Genomic DNA, 23,335 nt, shown 5'->3' with positions numbered 1-23,335 from the left:
TGCCTCGACTTCTGTAATTTTCTTAACAAGGTAGGGCCTAACGAGTGGGCCATTCTACAGGCCTATCTAGCTGGAATGCATTTTTACAAAAACAAATTAAGAATTGTTGTTAAATCGCCCACTTTAGAACCATTAATTTTACTTGATGTCCATATTCGTGCAATATTATTGATAATATAGTAGTATAGTGTCATACCTGTGTGTAATTGGGCTTGAGTTGTCCTATTTAATAATAGTATTTGAGGCACGTGTGATTGATTTTTGTGAGCTATTCAAATTCCCTTGCTTGAATCATTATTATTGATGGCACGTATTCTGTATCATGCCATGTGAGCTTTTCTGTATGCGTTGATCATGCTACATGTAATATTAAGTAGGCCTACTGGTATTTGAAGTATTACTTGTGTAACGTGTTGTTATTTATTTATTTATTTATTTATTTATTTATTTATATAAGTACGAGTGAGTGGGCATTTTTCACACAGAAATGACGCTAAAATCACTATCTCATTTTTGAAGATTGGGTGGCTCTGAAAAGAGCCGTTGGTTTTGACAGTGAAGTAAACACTTTACTTCTTTGCTGCCTTCTTTGACTTGGCGGCCTTCTTCTTGGGAGCTGCCTTCTTCTTTGGCTTTGCAGCCTTGGCCTTCTTTGGCTTTGCAGCCTTTGTCTTCTTTGGTGCTGCCTTCTTGGCTGCCTTCTTTGGCTTCTTGCTCTTCTTGGTGGTAGTCTTCTTGGCAGCCTTCTTTGCCTTTGCTGCATCTTTCTTGGCCTTGGTCTTGGCGGCTTTCTTTGCCTTTGCTGCCTCTCTTCTTGCCTTCTTCTTCTCGGCGGCTGCCTTCTTGCGAGCTGCTGCCTTAGCCTTCTTTGCCTTGGACTTTTCAGTGTCGGCCTTCTTGGTTCCCAGTCTGAAGGATCCGCTGGCTCCCTTTCCTTTAACTTGGACGAGTGTTCCCTTGGCTACACCACTCTTCACGGCATTCTTGATGTGAGCGTTGAGCTTGTCAACGTCGCACTTGTAGTTGGCGGCGATGTATTTCTTGATGGCTGCAAGAGAGGAACCCTTCCTTTCTTTCAGTGCACCCACGGCTGCAAGTACCATCTCAGGGCATGATGGATGAGCACGGGGCTTGGCGGCCTTCTTGGCCTTGGTAGCTTTTTTAGCAGGAGATTGAGGAGTAGCCATGGTTTACGATACGCACTGTTTTTCAACTAGTGAGAAATTAAACCGGGCGCCAATCGCGATTTGTCTATATATTCTCATTGCGGACGTCATTGAAATCACCGGATCCGCCATTACCGTACATTCGAGTCGAGCGCGCGTTTTTGCAATTTGTGGCATTTCTCACCAAAGCTGTGTTTTATGTCATGTAAAAAATGTCATTTTGTCGATTAAAACAAGCTCTATGGTCTTTCAAAAGGGGCCCGTGGTCAGAGAACAGTACATTCTATCTCACTTTACGCATATTGACCGTTCTTGTTTGCATTTCGCTAAATGACAGCATGAAATTGGCAAACATTCATTAAAAAAATAAAAATTCCGGAAATTTCATCATTTTTTTCATTTCAAACGAAATAATTAGCCATTTTGCTTTATTCATATGAATAACATGACGATCTTCCACCAAAAAAACCAAAAATCATGAACATGCACAAGGTGACATCTTCATTTCGAGCTCTCAAAGTAGAGGGTATAAAACACACCTCTCCAACTCCAAAACCAACTGGCGAGCACACATAAAAATGAAATGCCAGGCTGCGCTACATTATACCGTATACCGCGGTGCGAGACTAGCTAGACGGTGAAATGCAAAATAATACCATTCTTATTTTTATTATTACTGGCTCTTTTTTTCTTCTTTAAGATGACCATGTCTGATGAATTGACTAAAATATCATGTCCATCACAGTGACACCAAACCTGAATATTGAAGAACATTCAGCACGTGCAATATTGTGCAAGATTTAAATATAAATCCAAGTAATTTATACAGGCCTAATAAATAAAGGTTGTTCATTAGAGAGGTGTTTTTGTTTTTGTCTGTCTGTTTGTTGTTTTGTTTTGTTTTCCCCTTGTTCAGTTTTTTTTTTTTTTTTTTTTTCTTCTTTTTTTTTCTTTTTTTTTCTTGTTTGTTCTTTTTGTTTGTTTGTTTTTTTTTTTAAATTATTATTATTATTATTATTATTATTATTATTATTATTAAAAATATTACTATTATTTATTTATTTATTTATTTATTTATTTATTTATTTATTTATTTATTTATTTATTTATTTATTTATTTATTTATTTATTTATTTATTTATTTATATTCATTCATTCATTCATTCATTCATTCATTCTTGTTTGTTAATTTGTCTGCCTTAAATCATAGTGTTGTCGTCGTCGTCGTCATCATCATCATCATCATCATCATATTATTATTATTATTATTATTATCATTTGTGTTATTGTATAGCTAGTCGGTCAGTATTATAATACATGTACATGTATGACACAAGCACCAACATTCAAAATGTCATTATGATTTCAAACGAATTGATTTATACGCGTGATTCACCATTCGTGCTTTCCTCGATGTTCAGTGTATTTTGTTCTTTCAGTTTGTTGTAATTTTGATGTTAACTGTGCATGCACGTGCTTCGATGACCGACATTTAAAAACACAACACTTCAGTATGATTTGAAAATATGCAAAAATTTACACTACATAAATAATATTATCATTCTCTTATCATCATCGATCGCATGGAAATGAATACCTGGAATGCAGCAAGTCATCAATAGTACCAAAAAAAAACATAGGCCTACCTTTACAACAAAATTTATTATTTATTTTTATCATTCTGTTAGTAAAATTAGGACAAATGGATGGGTCATGAGTTGAGGGGACACTACTTAATTGACACAATGCAAACGACTGACAAGTTCATGATCTCTTTTTTGAAGTCTTGGTGGCTCTGAAAAGAGCCGTTTGTTTTGTAAGGGTCTAACAAGAAACACCTTAAGCGCGCTCGCCACGGATGCGACGTGCCAACTGGATGTCTTTTGGCATGATGGTCACACGCTTGGCGTGGATGGCGCACAAGTTGGTGTCTTCGAAGAGACCAACCAAGTAAGCTTCGCTAGCCTCCTGGAGGGCCATGACGGCAGAGCTCTGGAAGCGCAGCTCAGTCTTGAAGTCCTGGGCGATTTCACGGACCAGACGCTGGAAGGGGAGCTTGCGGATGAGGAGCTCGGTACTCTTCTGGTAACGACGGATCTCACGGAGAGCGACGGTACCGGGCCTGTAACGATGTGGCTTCTTCACACCACCGGTTGCTGGTGCAGATTTGCGAGCTGCCTTGGTGGCCAGCTGCTTACGTGGAGCCTTTCCTCCAGTAGATTTACGTGCGGTCTGCTTGGTACGAGCCATTTTTTCGACTTTCAATCAGATGAATGAATAAGCGGCCGGGCAGTTGAGGCTCCTTATATACCGATCGGTTTCCTGGTTTAGATTTTGCGCCTCACGCGCTCATTGGTTGATTAACCACAGCTTCTGATTGGTCAATGAAGCTGATATGTCATTGGCCAACGAACACTGTGCGCCAAAATCTAGTGTAGTATGAAGTATTAAAAAATTTAGTGAAATTTCTAATGCAGTGCTTGTATTATTTCTCTTCTTTTCCTCTCCATTTTTGTTTTTGTTTTTGTTTTTAAACAAATGACACGGTAAATATTAAGTGAAATTTTAAAATCATGCAGTATAAATACGTAGTAAACTACGCCGCCGCCCCCCCCCCCTCCCTCTTTTTAGTATCTGTAGCTTTAAATGTCCCATCCTTCATTTACATGTATATCCTAATGAATTGGAACAGTATCAGATATTAACATCACGATTTAATTAATATAAACACATTTTTTGGCATTAAAATATTGATTACGTCAATATTTTTTATCAACTGACTGGTGTCTCTTGCTTTCTCTTTTCTTTTTTAATTTGTAGACAAATATGATCCGTTTACTGTCATGCATCTTGTGTTATATTAAATGCACGATTTTGACCCCCACTCACTGCACTATTCTCGCCAGAACTGGACTGACGAATAATGAATAACAATGATTTATTTTTATATCATATTAGGAGAACTGTGTTTTTCATTTAATTCATTCACTTTATTTATTTATTCGTTCATTCACTTTATTTCATTTACTTCATTCACTTTATTATTCTACAACGTATGAACGAACACACACGTTTACAAAAACACGTTTTCATTGCACAGACATCAAAACACACAACATCAGCATCTCTTTTTGGAGTTTTGGTGGCTCTGAAAAGAGCCGTTTGGTTGTTAATTTGAAGCAACAGCAACAAGTCTAACCGCCGAATCCGTACAGAGTACGTCCCTGGCGTTTCAGAGCGTAGACAACATCCATTGCTGTGACGGTCTTTCTCTTGGCGTGCTCGCAGTATGTGACGGCATCACGGATGACATTCTCGAGGAACACCTTCAGGACACCACGGGTCTCTTCGTAGATAAGACCAGAGATACGTTTCACACCACCACGACGAGCCAAACGGCGGATGGCTGGCTTGGTGATACCTTGGATGTTATCACGCAAAACCTTGCGATGACGCTTGGCGCCTCCCTTTCCAAGACCCTTTCCTCCTTTACCACGTCCAGACATGATTGTATTCTTTTTCGTTAGCCGAGTAAGAAATGAAGCTGCGCAGCCAGCGTGCTCGTTTATAGCATCCGGTCATCGTATAGTGCAGACGTGTTTTCAATGAGCTCCGACAACATACAGGTCTAATAATTATTTAATTAATTATTATTCGGAATATATTTTCCTGTATATTTTGCTTCGCTACTATTATTCCACATTGAATATTTACTGTATTTAATTTCATCCTCTTTCTTGGTTTCTACTGGACTTATTCTCCTGAGTCGTTTTTTGGAACTTCATCATGCGTCAATGTTATGACTGCAAGAAAACCAAGAAGGATGTTGGTAGCCGTCAATGCGACTACTATTTATGTAATGACTGTGAAGCAATAAGGCAAGGAGCAAAACCAAAGGTGGCAACATCTACAAGTAAACAACAAGTTAAGCAGGGTAACCAGTTAACCATCAGCAAAGCTACATCAGCAGTTCTAGCGGAAAATATGGAAGCTATCAACAAAATGAACATCAAGGACCTTAATGGTGTGAACACAAATGTCATGATGCCCATTATCAGGGCAACGCTTTCATCAATTTTGCCAGAGAGTGCAGATCGCACAGAAATAGCCAACCAAACAATTGACATATGCCAGAAACTGAAAGCTCATGTGCATACAAGAAAAAGCAGGCTGGAAGCAACTGAACAGTTGTCGTTATCGCAGAGCATTCTCAGCATTAGCACGCCGTTAAGACCCGCTCCAGTACCTCAGGGATCACCAACTTTAACAACTCCAACTCCAATCCCTATGGCCGCGAGGACTTTAACAACTACAACTCCAACTCCAATCCCTATGACCGCGAGTAGAATTTCGTGTGCGCCAACATGTCATCACCAACACTTGGAGACACGCGTCAAATCTTTGGAGTGCTCTCTTTGCCAGGAACTTTACCATCGAGATTGTGTAGGGCTTAAACCCTCGTCGAGACCGTCCATGTGGATATGTCCCTCATGTAAACTTATCCCACAAGTGATCAAAGAGTTAACTGAACGTCAGAGTGCGCAAGAAAAGGTAATATCGAACTTAAGAAATGAGAACTCGACCCTAGCGAAACTTGTACACGAACAGAGTACATTGATCTCAGAACTCTCTGAAGCAGCGAGAATACCATCTGACACAACACCATGCGATGTTTCTGGTATCGACACGCAGGAATCTGTCGATTCAGATGATACATATGTGGAATCAGACTCTGGTTTTGAACATGTTGAACATTCGGATCATAATACGCTCATTATTGGTGATTCAATGATTAGAGATTTAAACGAAAGGGGTCTCATCAAGACTAAGGTAAAGTGTATCCGCGGTGGCCATGTCTCAGATGTAAAGAAGGAACTAAAGGACGTGGATATAAGTAGTTTTGATACTGTACTTGTGCACGTTGGAACTAACAATTGTTCATCAGATCATGAGATGCAAGAAGGAATACGCGAATACAAGGAACTTTTAAATGATTTACATGTTTGTGCCCCGACCACCAAGAAAGTCATCTCATCAGTGTGTCCTCGCGTGGACAAGACTGTAAAGCAAGAGCGAGTAAGGAAATTGAATACGGAAATGAAGAAATACGCCGCTGAGAACAATACAGAATTTGTGGATCATGATAGTACTTTCATCGCTAATGGAAAGGTAAATCGCAAACTACTCGGTAAAAAAGGACTACACCTTACTAAAGACGGAACACGCCAACTTCTTGGTAACCTCAACAAGGCCCATACCTTATTCTACACGCGATCGCGAGGAAAAGCCACAAGCAACGTTAGAAGTAGGCCCAACGAGAACGTGCACGTAAGTAGGCCGAATCGCGAACGCCATTCAACTCACCGCCGGGTTCATCAGCATGATCATAATCGCGGACAATTTAGAAACTCGAATCGCAGAACGGACTCTAGACCTTATAGTGGATGCTTCAACTGTGGAGGCCTAAACCATAATCGCGGTAACTGTAGGTATACTGATCCAGTTGAGTGTTACTCCTGTGGAGATTATGGACATTTATCATATTTTTGTGCCAACCGCTAGAAAAATGGCCATGTCACGCGTGCCGATAAACTGGTTACGGACATCGGCAAAACGGACCCAATGGACTATTTTTGCTCTTATAATATGTTTAATATCTTAAATGATGAGTTACAAGTAAATGATAATGAGACGCCAATGGTAACTGATAAGGGCCCTAGTGGCAAGGAAAGTAAATTGCATAATGGTTCTAATTCTAATGTGTTTGACAAATGTATTAAGCATGTGAAAAAGGTTGTAGGTCCTTGTAAGCAAAGGTACGTTAACATGGTTAAGAACAACACGTGCAATAATGTTAGTATTATATCAAAGCATAGTAGTAACAGTAGCAATATAAATTGCAACGAGGTTATTAAAGATATGAATAGCGTTGATCGTGGTAACAAAAATGCTCGTGCAGAAAACAAGTGCCACAAAAGGCATAGAAGGGGTAAGAATAACAAAACAAGCAATGGTAAAGTAAAAGTTGATTTAAAGATTGCTTTTAACAATGTAAATAGAGTAAATTCTAGTTTGTATGAAATTCCAAAATTCTTAAAAGACAACCAGGTTGACATTTTTGGTATTGCTGAAACATTCTTGAAGAACGATGATAAAGTCAATATTGAAGGGTATAAATGGTTCAGTAAGAATAGACAAACCAAGGGTGGAGGTGGTATCGGCTTGTTGTTCGCTAATCATATTGAGATTGTAAATGATGATGTATTTGAGACAAATTCAGATGATTATGAGCGTATGTGGGTGAAACTTAAAGTTGGTATCAATTCATTTATGTATGTAGCGTGTGCTTATTTTCCAGGAGAAGGAAAAGATTCCAATTTAACGGAAGAACTGTACAATCAACTGCTTTCTGAGATTATAAAAATTCAAGAGTCTAATGAAACCGAAGATCCCCATATAGTTGTAATGGGGATTTCAATGCCAGAATTGGGAATAACATTCCTTTTGGTGACCCGATACTTAATAGTAATGGTCGGAAACTAATTAATTTTAGGGATGACTCCGATTTAACAATTGTAAATTGCACCCGTAAGTGTATCGGGAAAATTACATGGTTTCGTCACCCCATTCTTCAACAATTGACTATTTATTAGTTTCAGATAGTACATATCATTGTATTAACGAAATGATCGTGGATGAAGATCGTAAATTTAATATTGGTAGTGATCACAACATATTATTCCTGAATATGACATTTTGTATTAAGCCAATTAATAATAAGACACATAACAAAAGAATTGTTTGGGATATTAAAAAAGATCAGGATTTCTCAGAATATAAGAACCAGATTAAGTCGCATTTTAATGATTGGCATGTTGATTCTTTTCAAGATCCTGATTCCCTATGGAAAAGTTGGAAAGATAAGCTCCTCTTAGTAGCTAATAATACAATTGGTGTGAAAACTCATAATGGTAAGCAGAAACAATGGTGGGACAAGACAATTGATAATGCCATTAAGGACAGGAAGCGCAGTTGTCAATTGCACCGCAGGTGGGCCTCTTCAGGTTCTGATAATAGAGATCAAGGTGATGCGCTTTGGAAAGACTATATTGATAAAAAGACAAAGGCTAAACAGCTTATTCAAAATCGAATAACGCAAATGAGAATTGATCGCAGTATCAAGATTTCCAAAGAGGGGGGTCCATCAAGTAGAGATTTTTGGAAAAACTTGCGCGGGCCAAAAACTCAAACCAATCATATTTATGCTTTGAAAGTTCCGACTTCTGATAATGTAACAAATGACCGTAAAGTAATGAATCAAACTGTGCTTCAATATTTTCATTCTTTGGGTAAAATGAATAAATGTTTGCATCAAGAGGAGTTCACAAACGACATGAAATGTAATGCTATGTAATGCTATGTACCTTAGGAATCTTAGCTATGATAGTAGCGACGAAGTTGGTAATGATACGCTCTGTAATATTGAGATAGAACTCGACGATGTGATTGAATCAATTAGTGATGCGCGAAATAATAAGTCGCCTGGTCTAGATTCGATTCCTAATGAACTCATTAAGAATGGTGGAGACTGCCTAGCGAAATCTCTTCATATGTTATACAAAAGGTTGGTCACATTAAAAAGCATTCCAAAGGAATGGAACAAGGGCATTATTGTACCAATTTTTAAGAAAGGTGACAAGAAAGATCTTAATAACTATAGAGGTATTACTTTAACATCATGCGTGTCAAAGATCTTTAATCGCATTGTATCTAAAGCTATATCCAATTTTCTAGAAGATCATAACGCTCTTTCAGAAATTCAGGGTGGGTTCAGGAAGGATCACAGGTGTGAAGAACACGTCTTCACACTAAAGAGTATTGCTGCGACGAGATTGGCTGAAAACAAGTCAACCTTCCTGGCCTTCCTTGATTTCCGAAAGGCGTTTGATACGGTATGGAGAGATGGTCTTCTCTCCATCGCTTGGAAATTAGGCATAAGAGGCAATATTTGGAAACTCATTGATAGTATGTATACTGATGTTCAAGCCAAAGTAACTTTTGGGGATATTGATACAGACTTTTTTGACATAGAAGACGGCGTGAAACAGGGCTGTGTGCTTTCCCCAATTTTATTTTGCGCCTACATAAATGAGTTTGCTAAACTTTTAAAAGATTGTAATTTAGGTGTGCGTGTCTGCGATGTAGAAATAGGGTGTTTGTTCTGGGCAGACGATATTGTATTAATTGCCAATGATGCAAATGAACTTCAAAAAATGCTGGATGTCGCCTCGTCTTTCTCGCGCACCTGGCGGCTTGGTTTTAATTATGAAAAATCAAACGTTATGATCATAGGTAAAGAATCCAATAGGAAAGACAGAAACATGCTTTGGAAGTTAGGAGATAGTACTTCTACCTGCGATTCATATAAATATCTTGGTGTTCACATAAACAACAATTTGTCCGATCATACACATGTTTCGGAAGTCATTAAAAAGGGTAATCGAATTATTGGGTATATTAAGTCAATTCTTGATGGTCAAGATGATTTTAATAGAGTGTATTATGGGGATATTCTATGGCGCTCTCTAGCCCTTCCGTGTATTAATTATGCTAGCGCAGTGTGGATTTGCAATGTAGCGGATGCCAAACGTATTGAAAATCTTCAAACACAAATGGCGCGATCAATCCTGAAGGCTTCTCGTAATACCCCTATCGCCGCTCTTTACGGGGACTTAGGCTGGGAATCAATTGCTTCTATTCAAGATCGCATCAAGGTAAATTTCTATGCGCGCCTTAATTGTATGGACATGCACCGATGGCCAAAATTACTGTTCAATACATTATTAAGTCTTGATTGTAATATCGATCACATTAGATTTAAATGGCTGTCTTCTGTCCGAGCCGCTCTAAATAAATGCGATCTAGGCCATCTTTTTGGGTATGATTCCACGGCAAATCCACACTGGGCAAAAACACGTTTTAAAGAAGCTAACAAACAAATGTACGAGTGCACTTGGTATGATAACGCTAAAGCTAAATCTTCTCTTAATGACTATGTTTTGTATAAGAAAGAATTGAGACTGGAGAAGTATCTTTTGGAAAAAACTGATTTCCGAGGAGCAAGTTTCAAATTTAAGGCACGGTCTAACACTCTACCCCTAAATGGTAGAATTCATTCCTGGAATGTAGGTATGGACGAAAATTGTCCCATGTGCAAAAATGATAAAGAAGATATTCGCCATTTCCTCTTTACATGCACCGCCTTGAATGCTATTCGTTCGGAAGAATTCTCCGAGCTCGAGCGTACTCTTTCGGAACAGAACTTAGAAATATTCTGGCAAATCTTTATGGCGGGGGACTTAGATGTGAAACTGTGCCTTATGTTGGGAACCTCATGGGACCGTGAGAATGTACAAGTCAACAATTGTTTTGATATGTTTTGTAAAAGTTACTTAAAACGTGCATGGTCCTTGAGATCCTCTGTCTTGAAAGATATTTAATGTCCATTAATTGTCATGTCATACCAGTATATAATATAATTGTATTTTTTTCATTATTCTATTTTATGTTTTATTTTTCCTGCTAAGGACCCATTTCAAGTCAACTTGGGTTCAGATAGGCAATTTCTTTTCCTTTAATTTTTTTGTACTAAGGCCATAATTTTGCATGTAGGCCTATATTCCATTGTATTATAATTCTGTTTCTTATTTATATATAATGTATATTTGTTGTTTTTGAACGCACCGCTGGTTAGGCGTGTGCCACTGATACAAAAGTGTATGTTCCAATAAATAAATAAATAAATAAAATATATCCAATCTATTGCGGACGTTGTTGAGAATTTTCCTCTCTCGTAGATGGCGTTCGGGTAAACTCTTCAACAGCAACAGCGTGACACTTTGCGTGGTAAATAATTGAGCGCTGCACGTGCTTTGTTTGATCGGATGAGGCGACGGGTCCTCTGCCCTACTCACCCCGTTAACCGGCATGAATTTAGTGGTTAAAACGTCGTCTTTTGGGGAAATAAGATTTTAAATGTCATAATAATGTTTTCCTCTCTGCTAAATATCTTAATTTCCTCATTTCACACCCGATTTTTTTTTTTTTTTCTCTTTCTTTCTTTCTTTCTGTAAGTTTTATTACAAACAATCTATTACTTATTTATGTGAAGATGTGATTTTATATGTGAAGATAAAAATAATATGAATCTGGATCTAATACTTCATATTTCATTATAGTAGACACTATTAAAATTCGTGTAATTCATCAATTATTCTATTCGTTTTTTCATAGTTTGAAATACGTGCAGTCGGTAATAGATTGCATTTTACAGTTCAAGCTGAAATCAACTGATTTTATAGAACTACCGGTACATCATGATATTATGTATGCTTATAGGGTTAATTGTATGTAATATGTGGACCTACTGCACATTCCTTTTTATTTTGTTATTGTACTATTATTTTGTAATAATGAACATACTCGTCTTTAAATAACAATGAACAAACTAAACATGACAATTATCATCTCTCTTTTTGGAAGTATTGGTGGCTCTGAAAAGAGCCGTTGGTTTTTCAAGTGTAAACACTCTACTTGGAGGTGGTGTACTTGGTGACAGCCTTGGTGCCTTCGCTGACAGCGTGCTTGGCCAACTCACCGGGGAGAAGGAGACGGACAGCGGTCTGTACCTCGCGACTGGTGATGGTCGACTTCTTGTTGTAGTGGGCAAGGCGGGAAGCTTCTCCGGCGATGCGCTCAAAGATGTCGTTGACAAAGCTGTTCATGATGCTCATGGCACGGCTAGAGATACCAGTGTCAGGGTGCACCTGCTTCAACACTTTGTAGATGTAGATACCGTAGCTTTCCTTGCGGCGTCTACGTCTCTTGCCAGCAGTTCCTGCTGGACGGCCCTTGGCCTTTCCTGCCTTCTTTGCACCTTTTCCGCTTGCTTTGGGAGCCATAGTTGTGTACTGGTCGAGTTAATCGGTCAGAATGCTCAACACAGTGCGCCGCGCTCGTATTTATATGACCTCGTATGCAAATTAGGGATCCCAAGTAGGATCCTGAGCGATTGGCGCGGAACACGTTGAGACAGCACGGTGGTTTCCGTTCGAACCACACTCGTTAATACTGCAAAACGGTTAATATTAATATTAAATTTGTGGCCACAATTCAATATTTATAAATAGGACGTACGAGTGAGTAAAAAAATGATTTTTGTTGATTCTTTCATCAGTATATTATTCGTGGTCGTGTTTCTAATCATTTCATTGTACGTTTAAAGAGGGTCGCAATTTAATAATCAATTTTATTCGCTGCAATACACCCGTTCGTATATAAACCTTCTTTCCCCAAGTAGGCCTATTCATTAAAATTGAAATACATTAAAATTGTTGATTATTCTCTCTTTCTTTTGCAATAGTGCGAAACAAATGGTTTTCATATCATGCACAAGAATATGGGACATTGAAATCAAATATTTAATATATTAAACGGTGAATGCAGTGCCAGGTATAAAAGGAGGCAAGGAGCTGTTGCACGCACAGAACACAATTCAAATGTGCGCTGTGATTGGATAGGTGCACTGGCTAGTCGTATCAAGGCGGCACTGTTAAAAATACAATGTAATAAACCAAATCGACGCTGATTGGTCAATTCCTGAACAGTTGCACTTCGGTAGGATCCTTCGTCGTGGGTATATAAGCGGAGATCACGTTAAAATTTGGTATTCAGTTTTTCTGTTCGAGTTAACTGTACAAATCAACTAATCATGTCTGGACGTGGTAAAGGAGGAAAGGCAAGAGCAAAGGCCAAGAGCCGATCAGCAAGAGCTGGACTGCAGTTTCCAGTCGGTCGTGTTCACCGTTTCTTGCGCAAAGGCAACTATGCTGAGCGTGTCGGTGCTGGTGTGCCCCAGTCTACTTGGCTGCCGTCATGGAGTACCTCGCAGCTGAGATCCTCGAGTTGGCTGGTAACGCTGCCCGTGACAACAAGAAGACGAGAATCAACCCCCGTCACTTGCAACTCGCTATCCGTAACGACGAAGAGTTGAACAAGCTCCTCAGCGGTGTCACCATTGCCCAGGGTGGTGTATTGCCAAACATCCAGGCTGTACTCCTCCCCAAGAAGACCGCCAAGGCAAAATAGACAAGTTATTTGCCATCTAAATCAAACGGCTCTTTTCAGAGCCACCACAACTTCCAAAAAGAGAGATGACAGTGTTCAATTGTCTTGATGTATATAACATGTAAAGCGTAGATTTTAATGACACTATTTTATTTTGCTGTTGAGTAATATTAATCTCAAGTAAATAATAATGTTAGCCTAATTAGGCCCTAATAGTTTAAATTGGAATAATTGCACCATATTGTAATCGTGTCATGAGGAAGGGTGGGTTGGTTGCATGCATGTTTTTCTTCTTTTTTTAAATTATTTTTATAAGCGCAACTCTCGTGTACAATGTTGACCATTCTATTTCGTATATAACGTGCGTTTTCCCCCAACCCGGATGTTCGTGCACAATATTAACATTCTGAATGAAAATTAATTGAAAATTAATAAATGAATACATATATAGATAAAGTCTCCCCTGCACTATAAATGAGTCAAAAACAAAAAACGTGCAGGTCGTTGAAGTCCCTGGAAAAAAAGGCGGTAAATCCGAGCAAATTGCTGCCATATCTTTGTTAAAATAGCAATTTAGGCTAGACCAGGTCTAAGTTTTGTTGAAGTTGTGCTTGGATCTTCAAACGAAACGTGTTTTTATTTTGTTATTCATTTATTTTATTTATTTATTTGTTTATTATTGATTGATTGATTGAGTTTATTATTATTTGTTAATGATCATTTTGTAATGATGCCACATGCACGCCCCCCCCCAAAAAAAAAAACCTTGAATTGGAAATTTGTTGTGTTTGTACCTAAATCATATAACCCAATAAACCTAAATCGAACCCTAATCCTAAAGGTAATCCTAAACATTACGTGTAAAAATTACGTCTGAATATTAAATCTGAATCTGAAATTACATGATGTGTGTGGGCGGGGGTGAAGAGGGGTGGGGGTGTGGAGCCGCCCTTGGGTGTGCCGTGTTGAGGGTTGTGTACAATAATGATGCCTCGACTTCTGTAATTTTCTTAACAAGGTAGGGCCTAACGAGTGGGCCATTCTACAGGCCTATCTAGCTGGAATGCATTTTTACAAAAACAAATTAAGAATTGTTGTTAAATCGCCCACTTTAGAACCATTAATTTTACTTGATGTCCATATTCGTGCAATATTATTGATAATATAGTAGTATAGTGTCATACCTGTGTGTAATTGGGCTTGAGTTGTCCTATTTAATAATAGTATTTGAGGCACGTGTGATTGATTTTTGTGAGCTATTCAAATTCCCTTGCTTGAATCATTATTATTGATGGCACGTATTCTGTATCATGCCATGTGAGCTTTTCTGTATGCGTTGATCATGCTACATGTAATATTAAGTAGGCCTACTGGTATTTGAAGTATTACTTGTGTAACGTGTTGTTATTTATTTATTTATTTATTTATTTATTTATTTATATAAGTACGAGTGAGTGGGCATTTTTCACACAGAAATGACGCTAAAATCACTATCTCATTTTGGAAGATTGGGTGGCTCTGAAAAGAGCCGTTTGGTTTGACAGTGAAGTAAACACTTTACTTCTTTGCTGCCTTCTTTGACTTGGCGGCCTTCTTCTTGGGAGCTGCCTTCTTCTTTGGCTTTGCAGCCTTGGCCTTCTTTGGCTTTGCAGCCTTTGTCTTCTTTGGTGCTGCCTTCTTGGCTGCCTTCTTTGGCTTCTTGCTCTTCTTGGTGGTAGTCTTCTTGGCAGCCTTCTTTGCCTTTGCTGCATCTTTCTTGGCCTTGGTCTTGGCGGCTTTCTTTGCCTTTGCTGCCTCTCTTCTGCCTTCTTCTTCTTCTCGGCGGCTGCCTTCTTGCGAGCTGCTGCCTTAGCCTTCTTTGCCTTGGACTTTTCAGTGTCGGCCTTCTTGGTTCCCAGTCTGAAGGATCCGCTGGCTCCCTTTCCTTTAACTTGGACGAGTGTTCCCTTGGCTACACCACTCTTCACGGCATTCTTGATGTGAGCGTTGAGCTTGTCAACGTCGCACTTGTAGTTGGCGGCGATGTATTTCTTGATGGCTGCAAGAGAGGAACCCTTCCTTTCTTTCAGTGCACCCACGGCTGCAAGTACCATCTCAGGGCATGATGGATGAGCACGGGGCTTGGCGGCCTTCTTGGCCTTGGTAGCTTTTTTTTAGCAGGAGATTGAGGAGTAGCCATGGTTTACGATACGCACTGTTTTTCAACTAGTGAGAAATTAAACCGGGCGCCAATCGCGATTTGTCTATATATTCTCATTGCGGACGTCATTGAAATCACCGGATCCGCCATTACCGTACATTCGAGTCGAGCGCGCGTTTTTGCAATTTGTGGCATTTCTCACCAAAGCTGTGTTTTATGTCATGTAAAAAATGTCATTTTGTCGATTAAAACAAGCTCTATGGTCTTTCAAAAGGGGCCCGTGGTCAGAGAACAGTACATTCTATCTCACTTTACGCATATTGACCGTTCTTGTTTGCATTTCGCTAAATGACAGCATGAAATTGGCAAACATTCATTAAAAAAATAAAAATTCCGGAAATTTCATCATTTTTTTCATTTCAAACGAAATAATTAGCCATTTTGCTTTATTCATATGAATAACATGACGATCTTCCACCAAAAAAACCAAAAATCATGAACATGCACAAGGTGACATCTTCATTTCGAGCTCTCAAAGTAGAGGGTATAAAACACACCTCTCCAACTCCAAAACCAACTGGCGAGCACACATAAAAATGAAATGCCAGGCTGCGCTACATTATACCGTATACCGCGGTGCGAGACTAGCTAGACGGTGAAATGCAAAATAATACCGTTCTTATTTTTATTATTACTGGCTCTTTTTCTTCTTTAAGATGACCATGTCTGATGAATTGACTAAAATATCATGTCCATCACAGTGACACCAAACCTGAATATTGAAGAACATTCAGCACGTGCAATATTGTGCAAGATTTAAATATAAATCCAAGTAATTTATACAGGCCTAATAAATAAAGGTTGTTCATTAGAGAGGTGTTTTTGTTTTTGTCTGTCTGTGTTGTTGTTTTGTTTTGTTTTTCCCCTTGTTCAGTTTTTTTTTTTTTTTTTTTTTTTTTCTTCTTCTTTTTTTCTTCTTTCTTTTTTTCTTGTTAGGCCCTATTGGTTGTGTGGGGTTTTTTTTAAATTATTATTATTATTATTATTATTATTATTATTATTATTAAAAATATTACTATTATTTATTTATTTATATCATTCATTCATTCATTCATTCATTCATTCTTGTTTGTTAATTTGTCTGCCTTAAATCATAGTGTTGTCGTCGTCGTCGTCATCATCATCATCATCATCATCATATTATTATTATTATTATTATTATCATTTGTGTTATTGTATAGCTAGTCGGTCAGTATTATAATACATGTACATGTATGACACAAGCACCAACATTCAAAATGTCATTATGATTTCAAACGAATTGATTTATACGCGTGATTCACCATTCGTGCTTTCCTCGATGTTCAGTGTATTTTGTTCTTTCAGTTTGTTGTAATTTTGATGTTAACTGTGCATGCACGTGCTTCGATGACCGACATTTAAAAACACAACACTTCAGTATGATTTGAAAATATGCAAAAATTTACACTACATAAATAATATTATCATTCTCTTATCATCATCGATCGCATGGAAATGAATACCTGGAATGCAGCAAGTCATCAATAGTACCAAAAAAAAAACATAGGCCTACCTTTACAACAAAATTTATTATTTATTTTTATCATTCTGTTAGTAAAATTAGGACAAATGGATGGGTCATGAGTTGAGGGGACACTACTTAATTGACACAATGCAAACGACTGACAAGTTCATGATCTCTTTTTTGAAGTCTTGGTGGCTCTGAAAAGAGCCGTTTGTTTTGTAAGGGTCTAACAAGAAACACCTTAAGCGCGCTCGCCACGGATGCGACGTGCCAACTGGATGTCTTTTGGCATGATGGTCACACGCTTGGCGTGGATGGCGCACAAGTTGGTGTCTTCGAAGAGACCAACCAAGTAAGCTTCGCTAGCCTCCTGGAGGGCCATGACGGCAGAGCTCTGGAAGCGCAGCTCAGTCTTGAAGTCCTGGGCGATTTCACGGACCAGACGCTGGAAGGGGAGCTTGCGGATGAGGAGCTCGGTACTCTTCTGGTAACGACGGATCTCACGGAGAGCGACGGTACCGGGCCTGTAACGATGTGGCTTCTTCACACCACCGGTTGCTGGTGCAGATTTGCGAGCTGCCTTGGTGGCCAGCTGCTTACGTGGAGCCTTTCCTCCAGTAGATTTACGTGCGGTCTGCTTGGTACGAGCCATTTTTTCGACTTTCAATCAGATGAATGAATAAGCGGCCGGGCAGTTGAGGCTCCTTATATACCGATCGGTTTCCTGGTTTAGATTTTGCGCCTCACGCGCTCATTGGTTGATTAACCACAGCTTCTGATTGGTCAATGAAAGCTGATATGTCATTGGCCAACGAACACTGTGCGCCAAAATCTAGTGTAGTATGAAGTATTAAAAAATTTAGTGAAATTTCTAATGCAGTGCTTGTATTATTTCTCTTCTTTTCCTCTCCATTTTTTTTTTTTTTTTTTTGTTTTTAAACAAATGACACGGTAAATATTAAGTGAAATTTTAAAATCATGCAGTATAAATACGTAGTAAACTACGCCGCCGCCCCCCCCCTCCCTCTTTTTAGTATCTGTAGCTTTAAATGTCCCATCCTTCATTTACATGTATATCCTGAATGAATTGGAACAGTATCAGATATTAACATCACGATTTAATTAATATAAACACATTTTTTGGCATTAAAATATTGATTACGTCAATATTTTTTATCAACTGACTGGTGTCTCTTGCTTTCTCTTTTCTTTTTTAATTTGTAGACAAATATGATCCGTTTACTGTCATGCATCTTGTGTTATATTAAATGCACGATTTTGACCCCCACTCACTGCACTATTCTCGCCAGAACTGGACTGACGAATAATGAATAACAATGATTTATTTTTATATCATATTAGGAGAACTGTGTTTTTCATTTAATTCATTCACTTTATTTATTTATTCGTTCATTCACTTTATTTCATTTACTTCATTCACTTTATTATTCTACAACGTATGAACGAACACACACGTTTACAAAAACACGTTTTCATTGCACAGACATCAAAACACACAACATCAGCATCTCTTTTTGGAGTTTTGGTGGCTCTGAAAAGAGCCGTTTGGTTGTTAATTTGAAGCAACAGCAACAAGTCTAACCGCCGAATCCGTACAGAGTACGTCCCTGGCGTTTCAGAGCGTAGACAACATCCATTGCTGTGACGGTCTTTCTCTTGGCGTGCTCGCAGTATGTGACGGCATCACGGATGACATTCTCGAGGAACACCTTCAGGACACCACGGGTCTCTTCGTAGATAAGACCAGAGATACGTTTCACACCACCACGACGAGCCAAACGGCGGATGGCTGGCTTGGTGATACCTTGGATGTTATCACGCAAAACCTTGCGATGACGCTTGGCGCCTCCCTTTCCAAGACCCTTTCCTCCTTTACCACGTCCAGACATGATTGTATTCTTTTTGTTAGCCGAGTAAGAAATGAAGCTGCGCAGCCAGCGTGCTCGTTTATATATCCAATCTATTGCGGACGTTGTTGAGAATTTTCTCTCTCGTAGATGGCGTTCGGGTAAACTCTTCAACAGCAACAGCGTGACACTTTGCGTGGTAAATAATTGAGCGCTGCGCTGCACGTGCTTTGTTTGATCGGATGAGGCGACGGGTCCTCTGCCCTACTCACCCCGTTAACCGGCATGAATTTAGTGGTTAAAACGTCGTCTTTTGGGGAAATAAGATTTTAAATGTCATAATAATGTTTTCCTCTCTGCTAAATATCTTAATTTCCTCATTTCACACCCGATTTTTTTTTTTCTCTTTCTTTCTTTCTTTCTGTAAGTTTTATTACAAACAATCTATTACTTATTTATGTGAAGATGTGATTTTATATGTGAAGATAAAAATAATATGAATCTGGATCTAATACTTCATATTTCATTATAGTAGACACTATTAAAATTCGTGTAATTCATCAATTATTCTATTCGTTTTTTCATAGTTTGAAATACGTGCAGTCGGTAATAGATTGCATTTTACAGTTCAAGCTGAAATCAACTGATTTTATAGAACTACCGGTACATCATGATATTATGTATGCTTATAGGGTTAATTGTATGTAATATGGGACCTACTGCACATTCCTTTTTATTTTGTTATTGTACTATTATTTTGTAATAATGAACATACTCGTCTTTAAATAACAATGAACAAACTAAACATGACAATTATCATCTCTCTTTTTGGAAGTATTGGTGGCTCTGAAAAGAGCCGTTGGTTTTTCAAGTGTAAACACTCTACTTGGAGGTGGTGTACTTGGTGACAGCCTTGGTGCCTTCGCTGACAGCGTGCTTGGCCAACTCACCGGGGAGAAGGAGACGGACAGCGGTCTGTACCTCGCGACTGGTGATGGTCGACTTCTTGTTGTAGTGGGCAAGGCGGGAAGCTTCTCCGGCGATGCGCTCAAAGATGTCGTTGACAAAGCTGTTCATGATGCTCATGGCACGGCTAGAGATACCAGTGTCAGGGTGCACCTGCTTCAACACTTTGTAGATGTAGATACCGTAGCTTTCCTTGCGGCGTCTACGTCTCTTGCCAGCAGTTCCTGCTGGACGGCCCTTGGCCTTTCCTGCCTTCTTTGCACCTTTTCCGCTTGCTTTGGGAGCCATAGTTGTGTACTGGTCGAGTTAATCGGTCAGAATGCTCAACACAGTGCGCCGCGCTCGTATTTATATGACCTCGTATGCAAATTAGGGATCCCAAGTAGGATCCTGAGCGATTGGCGCGGAACACGTTGAGACAGCACGGTGGTTTCCGTTCGAACCACACTCGTTAATACTGCAAAACGGTTAATATTAATATTAAATTTGTGGCCACAATTCAATATTTATAAATAGGACGTACGAGTGAGTAATAAAAATGATTTTTGTTGATTCTTTCATCAGTATATTATTCGTGGTCGTGTTTCTAATCATTTCATTGTACGTTTAAAGAGGGTCGCAATTTAATAATCAATTTTATTCGCTGCAATACACCCGTTCGTATATAAACCTTCTTTCCCCAAGTAGGCCTATTCATTAAAATTGAAATACATTAAAATTGTTGATTATTCTCTCTTTCTTTTGCAATAGTGCGAAACAAATGGTTTTCATATCATGCACAAGAATATGGGACATTGAAATCAAATATTTAATATATTAAACGGTGAATGCAGTGCCAGGTATAAAAGGAGGCAAGGAGCTGTTGCACGCACAGAACACAATTCAAATGTGCGCTGTGATTGGATAGGTGCACTGGCTAGTCGTATCAAGGCGGCACTGTTAAAAATACAATGTAATAAACCAAATCGACGCTGATTGGTCAATTCCTGAACAGTTGCACTTCGGTAGGATCCTTCGTCGTGGGTATATAAGCGGAGATCACGTTAAAATTTGGTATTCAGTTTTTCTGTTCGAGTTAACTGTACAAATCAACTAATCATGTCTGGACGTGGTAAAGGAGGAAAGGCAAGAGCAAAGGCCAAGAGCCGATCAGCAAGAGCTGGACTGCAGTTTCCAGTCGGTCGTGTTCACCGTTTCTTGCGCAAAGGCAACTATGCTGAGCGTGTCGGTGCTGGTGTTGGCTGCCGTCATGGAGTACCTCGCAGCTGAGATCCTCGAGTTGGCTGGTAACGCTGCCCGTGACAACAAGAAGACGAGAATCAACCCCCGTCACTTGCAACTCGCTATCCGTAACGACGAAGAGTTGAACAAGCTCCTCAGCGGTGTCACCATTGCCCAGGGTGGTGTATTGCCAAACATCCAGGCTGTACTCCTCCCCAAGAAGACCGCCAAGGCAAAATAGACAAGTTATTTGCCATCTAAATCAAACGGCTCTTTTCAGAGCCACCACAACTAACAAAAAGAGAGATGACAGTGTTCAATTGTCTTGATGTATATAACATGTAAAGCGTAGATTTTAATGACACTATTTTATTTTGCTGTTGAGTAATATTAATCTCAAGTAAATAATAATGTTAGCCTAATTAGGCCCTAATAGTTTAAATTGGAATAATTGCACCATATTGTAATCGTGTCATGAGGAAGGGTGGGTTGGTTGCATGCATGTTTTTCTTCTTTTAAATTATTTTTATAAGCGCAACTCTCGTGTACAATGTTGACCATTCTATTTCGTATATAACGTGCGTTTTCCCCCAACCCGGATGTTCGTGCACAATATTAACATTCTGAATGAAAATTAATTGAAAATTAATAAATGAATACATATATAGATAAAGTCTCCCCTGCACTATAAATGAGTCAAAAACAAAAAACGTGCAGGTCGTTGAAGTCCCTGGAAAAAAAAGGCGGTAAATCCGAGCAAATTGCTGCCATATCTTTGTTAAAATAGCAATTTAGGCTAGACCAGGTCTAAGTTTTGTTGAAGTTGTGCTTGGATCTTCAAACGAAACGTGTTTTTATTTTGTTATTCATTTATTTTATTTATTTATTTGTTTATTATTGATTGATTGATTGAGTTTATTATTATTTGTTAATGATCATTTTGTAATGATGCCACATGCACGCCCCCCCCCCCCCAAAAAAAAACCTTGAATTGGAAATTTGTTGTGTTTGTACCTAAATCATATAACCCAATAAACCTAAATCGAACCCTAATCCTAAAGGTAATCCTAAACATTACGTGTAAAAATTACGTCTGAATATTAAATCTGAATCTGAAATTACATGATGTGTGTGGGCGGGGGTGAAGAGGGGTGGGGGTGTGGAGCCGCCCTTGGGTGTGCCGTGTTGAGGGTTGTGTACAATAATGATGCCTCGACTTCTGTAATTTTCTTAACAAGGTAGGGCCTAACGAGTGGGCCATTCTACAGGCCTATCTAGCTGGAATGCATTTTTACAAAAACAAATTAAGAATTGTTGTTAAATCGCCCACTTTAGAACCATTAATTTTACTTGATGTCCATATTCGTGCAATATTATTGATAATATAGTAGTATAGTGTCATACCTGTGTGTAATTGGGCTTGAGTTGTCCTATTTAATAATAGTATTTGAGGCACGTGTGATTGATTTTTGTGAGCTATTCAAATTCCCTTGCTTGAATCATTATTATTGATGGCACGTATTCTGTATCATGCCATGTGAGCTTTTCTGTATGCGTTGATCATGCTACATGTAATATTAAGTAGGCCTACTGGTATTTGAAGTATTACTTGTGTAACGTGTTGTTATTTATTTATTTATTTATTTATTTATTTATTTATATAAGTACGAGTGAGTGGGCATTTTTCACACAGAAATGACGCTAAAATCACTATCTCATTTTGGAAGATTGGGTGGCTCTGAAAAGAGCCGTTTGGTTTGACAGTGAAGTAAACACTTTACTTCTTTGCTGCCTTCTTTGACTTGGCGGCCTTCTTCTTGGGAGCTGCCTTCTTCTTTGGCTTTGCAGCCTTGGCCTTCTTTGGCTTTGCAGCCTTTGTCTTCTTTGGTGCTGCCTTCTTGGCTGCCTTCTTTGGCTTCTTGCTCTTCTTGGTGGTAGTCTTCTTGGCAGCCTTCTTTGCCTTTGCTGCATCTTTCTTGGCCTTGGTCTTGGCGGCTTTCTTTGCCTTTGCTGCCTCTCTTCTTGCCTTTTCTTCTTCTCGGCGGCTGCCTTCTTGCGAGCTGCTGCCTTAGCCTTCTTTGCCTTGGACTTTTCAGTGTCGGCCTTCTTGGTTCCCAGTCTGAAGGATCCGCTGGCTCCCTTTCCTTTAACTTGGACGAGTGTTCCCTTGGCTACACCACTCTTCACGGCATTCTTGATGTGAGCGTTGAGCTTGTCAACGTCGCACTTGTAGTTGGCGGCGATGTATTTCTTGATGGCTGCAAGAGAGGAACCCTTCCTTTCTTTCAGTGCACCCACGGCT

General features: G+C 39.1%; 7 protein-coding genes and 1 pseudogene across 7 annotated transcripts; 2 read left to right on the top strand and 6 right to left on the bottom strand.

The window, feature by feature from the left end:
* Positions 1 to 566: 566 nt before the first annotated feature.
* LOC140149144 (uncharacterized) lies at positions 567 to 15,492 on the bottom strand. Its single transcript, XM_072171329.1, has 4 exons — positions 14,784 to 15,492; positions 4,056 to 4,074; positions 3,036 to 3,398; positions 567 to 1,190 (listed from the first exon to the last, which is right to left on the bottom strand). Exons 1-4 carry the CDS (start codon positions 15,383 to 15,385, stop codon positions 570 to 572), a joined length of 1,605 nt encoding a protein of 534 aa, XP_072027430.1. The 5' UTR covers positions 15,386 to 15,492; the 3' UTR covers positions 567 to 569.
* On the bottom strand, positions 4,331 to 4,683 carry LOC140148971 (histone H4). Its single transcript, XM_072171084.1, has one exon. It carries the CDS (start codon positions 4,670 to 4,672, stop codon positions 4,361 to 4,363), a length of 312 nt encoding a protein of 103 aa, XP_072027185.1. The 5' UTR covers positions 4,673 to 4,683; the 3' UTR covers positions 4,331 to 4,360.
* Positions 11,539 to 12,139, bottom strand: LOC140148969 (late histone H2B.2.1-like). Its single transcript, XM_072171082.1, has one exon. The coding sequence runs from the start codon at positions 12,125 to 12,127 to the stop codon at positions 11,756 to 11,758; it is 372 nt and encodes a 123-aa protein (XP_072027183.1). The 5' UTR covers positions 12,128 to 12,139; the 3' UTR covers positions 11,539 to 11,755.
* Positions 12,937 to 13,668, top strand: LOC140148968 (histone H2A-like). The gene is given in 2 exon segments (XM_072171081.1): positions 12,937 to 13,074; positions 13,077 to 13,668. Coding segments are annotated over 2 exon segments (375 nt in total). The 3' UTR covers positions 13,314 to 13,668.
* A 1,602-nt stretch (positions 15,493 to 17,094) lies between the features above and the next one.
* LOC140148967 (histone H3, embryonic) lies at positions 17,095 to 17,657 on the bottom strand. The gene has a single exon (XM_072171080.1). The coding sequence runs from the start codon at positions 17,628 to 17,630 to the stop codon at positions 17,220 to 17,222; it is 411 nt and encodes a 136-aa protein (XP_072027181.1). The 5' UTR covers positions 17,631 to 17,657; the 3' UTR covers positions 17,095 to 17,219.
* An 889-nt stretch (positions 17,658 to 18,546) lies between these two features.
* Positions 18,547 to 18,897, bottom strand: LOC140148972 (histone H4). Its single transcript, XM_072171085.1, has one exon. The coding sequence runs from the start codon at positions 18,886 to 18,888 to the stop codon at positions 18,577 to 18,579; it is 312 nt and encodes a 103-aa protein (XP_072027186.1). The 5' UTR covers positions 18,889 to 18,897; the 3' UTR covers positions 18,547 to 18,576.
* A 760-nt stretch (positions 18,898 to 19,657) lies between these two features.
* LOC140148970 (late histone H2B.2.1-like) lies at positions 19,658 to 20,112 on the bottom strand. Its single transcript, XM_072171083.1, has one exon. It carries the CDS (start codon positions 20,098 to 20,100, stop codon positions 19,729 to 19,731), a length of 372 nt encoding a protein of 123 aa, XP_072027184.1. The 5' UTR covers positions 20,101 to 20,112; the 3' UTR covers positions 19,658 to 19,728.
* A 798-nt stretch (positions 20,113 to 20,910) lies between these two features.
* Positions 20,911 to 21,295, top strand: LOC140147755 (histone H2A-like; annotated as a pseudogene).
* Positions 21,296 to 23,335: the final 2,040 nt, after the last annotated feature.

The sequence above is a fragment of the Amphiura filiformis genome, chromosome 3 (assembly GCF_039555335.1).
Source record: "Amphiura filiformis chromosome 3, Afil_fr2py, whole genome shotgun sequence".
In the NCBI taxonomy this organism is placed as follows: domain Eukaryota; kingdom Metazoa; phylum Echinodermata; class Ophiuroidea; order Amphilepidida; family Amphiuridae; genus Amphiura; species Amphiura filiformis.
Note: the sequence above shows the minus strand (reverse complement) of the source record. Positions and strands in the feature narration are given on the sequence as shown.

What these genes read in the sequence shown, in the direction of transcription:
- LOC140148971 (XM_072171084.1), bottom strand. Translation starts at nt 4,672, where the DNA reads ATGTCTGGACGTGGTAAAGGAGGAAAGGGTCTTGGAAAGGGAGGCGCC.
- LOC140148969 (XM_072171082.1), bottom strand. Translation starts at nt 12,127, where the DNA reads ATGGCTCCCAAAGCAAGCGGAAAAGGTGCAAAGAAGGCAGGAAAGGCC.
- LOC140149144 (XM_072171329.1), bottom strand. Translation starts at nt 15,385, where the DNA reads ATGGTACTTGCAGCCGTGGGTGCACTGAAAGAAAGGAAGGGTTCCTCT. An exon ending in TGCCAAAAGACATCCAGTTG is followed by an intron (nt 1,191 to 3,035) that starts GCACGTCGCATC and finishes TGCGTATCGTAA; the next exon opens with ACCATGGCTACTCCTCAATC.
- LOC140148967 (XM_072171080.1), bottom strand. Translation starts at nt 17,630, where the DNA reads ATGGCTCGTACCAAGCAGACCGCACGTAAATCTACTGGAGGAAAGGCT.
- LOC140148972 (XM_072171085.1), bottom strand. Translation starts at nt 18,888, where the DNA reads ATGTCTGGACGTGGTAAAGGAGGAAAGGGTCTTGGAAAGGGAGGCGCC.
- LOC140148970 (XM_072171083.1), bottom strand. Translation starts at nt 20,100, where the DNA reads ATGGCTCCCAAAGCAAGCGGAAAAGGTGCAAAGAAGGCAGGAAAGGCC.